Raw genomic sequence first — 1,614 nt, 5'->3', positions numbered from 1 at the left:
TCACACTCTTGCAATTTTCTAATCAATGTTTCTAAACTCTAAATGCTCTAAAAGAACACAGAATGTCATGATTTCCCTCTCTCTGATTCCGCTGCTCTCAGCCACTTGCAAGCGCTCTCGGCCACACCCACTTCTCCACTTTGCACACAGATCAGCTGTTCAGCTGCAGGAGGAAGCGTATCCTGCAGTGTGGGCTGCACAGAGGCGCAGGAGGAAGCTGTTTCTGCAGCTCTGGGCTGCACAAAGGAGAAAAGGTGCTTAATACTGTAATTTAAAATAATTTATTTTAAATAAAAATTCCATGCTGATCGTGCGGCTCATCCATAAATCAGCCAACTGTGTGTCATGTCCAATCTTATTTTGAAAAACCGTGATAGGGCGGATCCATGATAAACAAACTGTGAAGAAGCGAGGGACTACTGTAATAAGTAATAAACATATTCAGATTTCTCTTGTAAATGAGTTCCTGAGGCTCAGTGGGATTAATCTGTATAAATAAAGGTTGAATGAAAATAAAGGTGTACTAAACATGTAACAAATTTGTAACAAACATGTAATAAATCAGTATTAAACATGTAATTAATGTGTATTATACATGTAATAAATTTGAAATAAACATGTAATAAGCTAGTATTAAACATGTAATATATGTGTACTAAACATGTAATAAGTTTGTAATAAACATGTAATAAACATATAAGTATGTGTAATATGTGTGTACTAAATGTGTAATAAGTTTGTAATAAACATGTAATAAGGCAGTATTAAACATGTAATAAATGTGTACTAAACACGCAATAAGATTGTAATAAACGTAATGTCAGCATAAAATGTGTAATATGAATTAAGTTAGTAATAAATGTAATATGGTTGTAATACCTTCATAATAAGTCTATAACAAACATGAATTAAGTCTGTAATAAACATGTGCTAAACATGTTCCACATGCTCACCCAGCACAAACACCTCCACCCCTTGGCTCCTCAGCTGCTCAGCAGAATGTTCCACTGGATCCTCAGAAGGCCCATCTGTGATGATCACCAGAACTTTGGGGAAGCCTTTCCTGGCACCGCCGGCCTCGGTGAAGGTTTTTGTCAGGAGGTGGTTGAGGGCTTGACCTGGACCAATCAGAACCTTGTTTCACTCCACAGGAAATAAACTTGTGATTTCAGCAGCAAAACGTTTTTAATTTGTGTTGACGTGTTGAAGGACAGGCAGCACGGTGGCACAACTGGTAGAGCTGCTGCCTCTCAGCGAGAAGGTTGCCGGGTCAAATCCTGGTCCGGGGGCCTTCCTGGGTGGAGTTTGCATGTTCTCTCCGTGCGTGCGTGAGTTTTCTCCGGATACTCCGGTTTCCTCCCACAGACCAAAAACATGCATGTTAGGCTGATGGTAACTCTAAATTGTCCCGAGGTGAGTGAGAGAGTGAATGGTTGTTTGTCTCTGTGTGTCCCTGTGATGGACTGGAGACCTGTCCAGGGTGTCCCCGCCCCTCACACAGTGACTGCTGGACATGGACACCGGTGACCCCCATGACCCAAAATGGAAGAAGCGGGTAAAAGATAAAGGATGGATGGATGGATGGATGGATGGATGGATGGATGGATGGATGGA

The 1,614-nt window shown here is 41.3% G+C and overlaps 1 protein-coding gene across 1 annotated transcript in view; it reads right to left on the bottom strand.

Annotated features, from left to right (window-relative positions):
- Nucleotides 1–1,614, bottom strand: part of LOC119417984 (collagen alpha-1(XII) chain) — a gene marked incomplete in the record, with an annotated part of 211,081 nt that overhangs the window by 194,388 nt on the left and 15,079 nt on the right. Inside the window, 1 exon segment of the mRNA XM_037685231.1 lies at nt 954–1,118. Within this exon segment, the coding sequence (XP_037541159.1) occupies nt 954–1,118 (165 nt within the window).

Source organism: Nematolebias whitei, chromosome 12 (assembly GCF_014905685.2).
Source record: "Nematolebias whitei isolate Nwh7 chromosome 12, NemWhi1, whole genome shotgun sequence".
NCBI classification, from domain to species: domain Eukaryota; kingdom Metazoa; phylum Chordata; class Actinopteri; order Cyprinodontiformes; family Rivulidae; genus Nematolebias; species Nematolebias whitei.
Note: the sequence above shows the minus strand (reverse complement) of the source record. Positions and strands in the feature narration are given on the sequence as shown.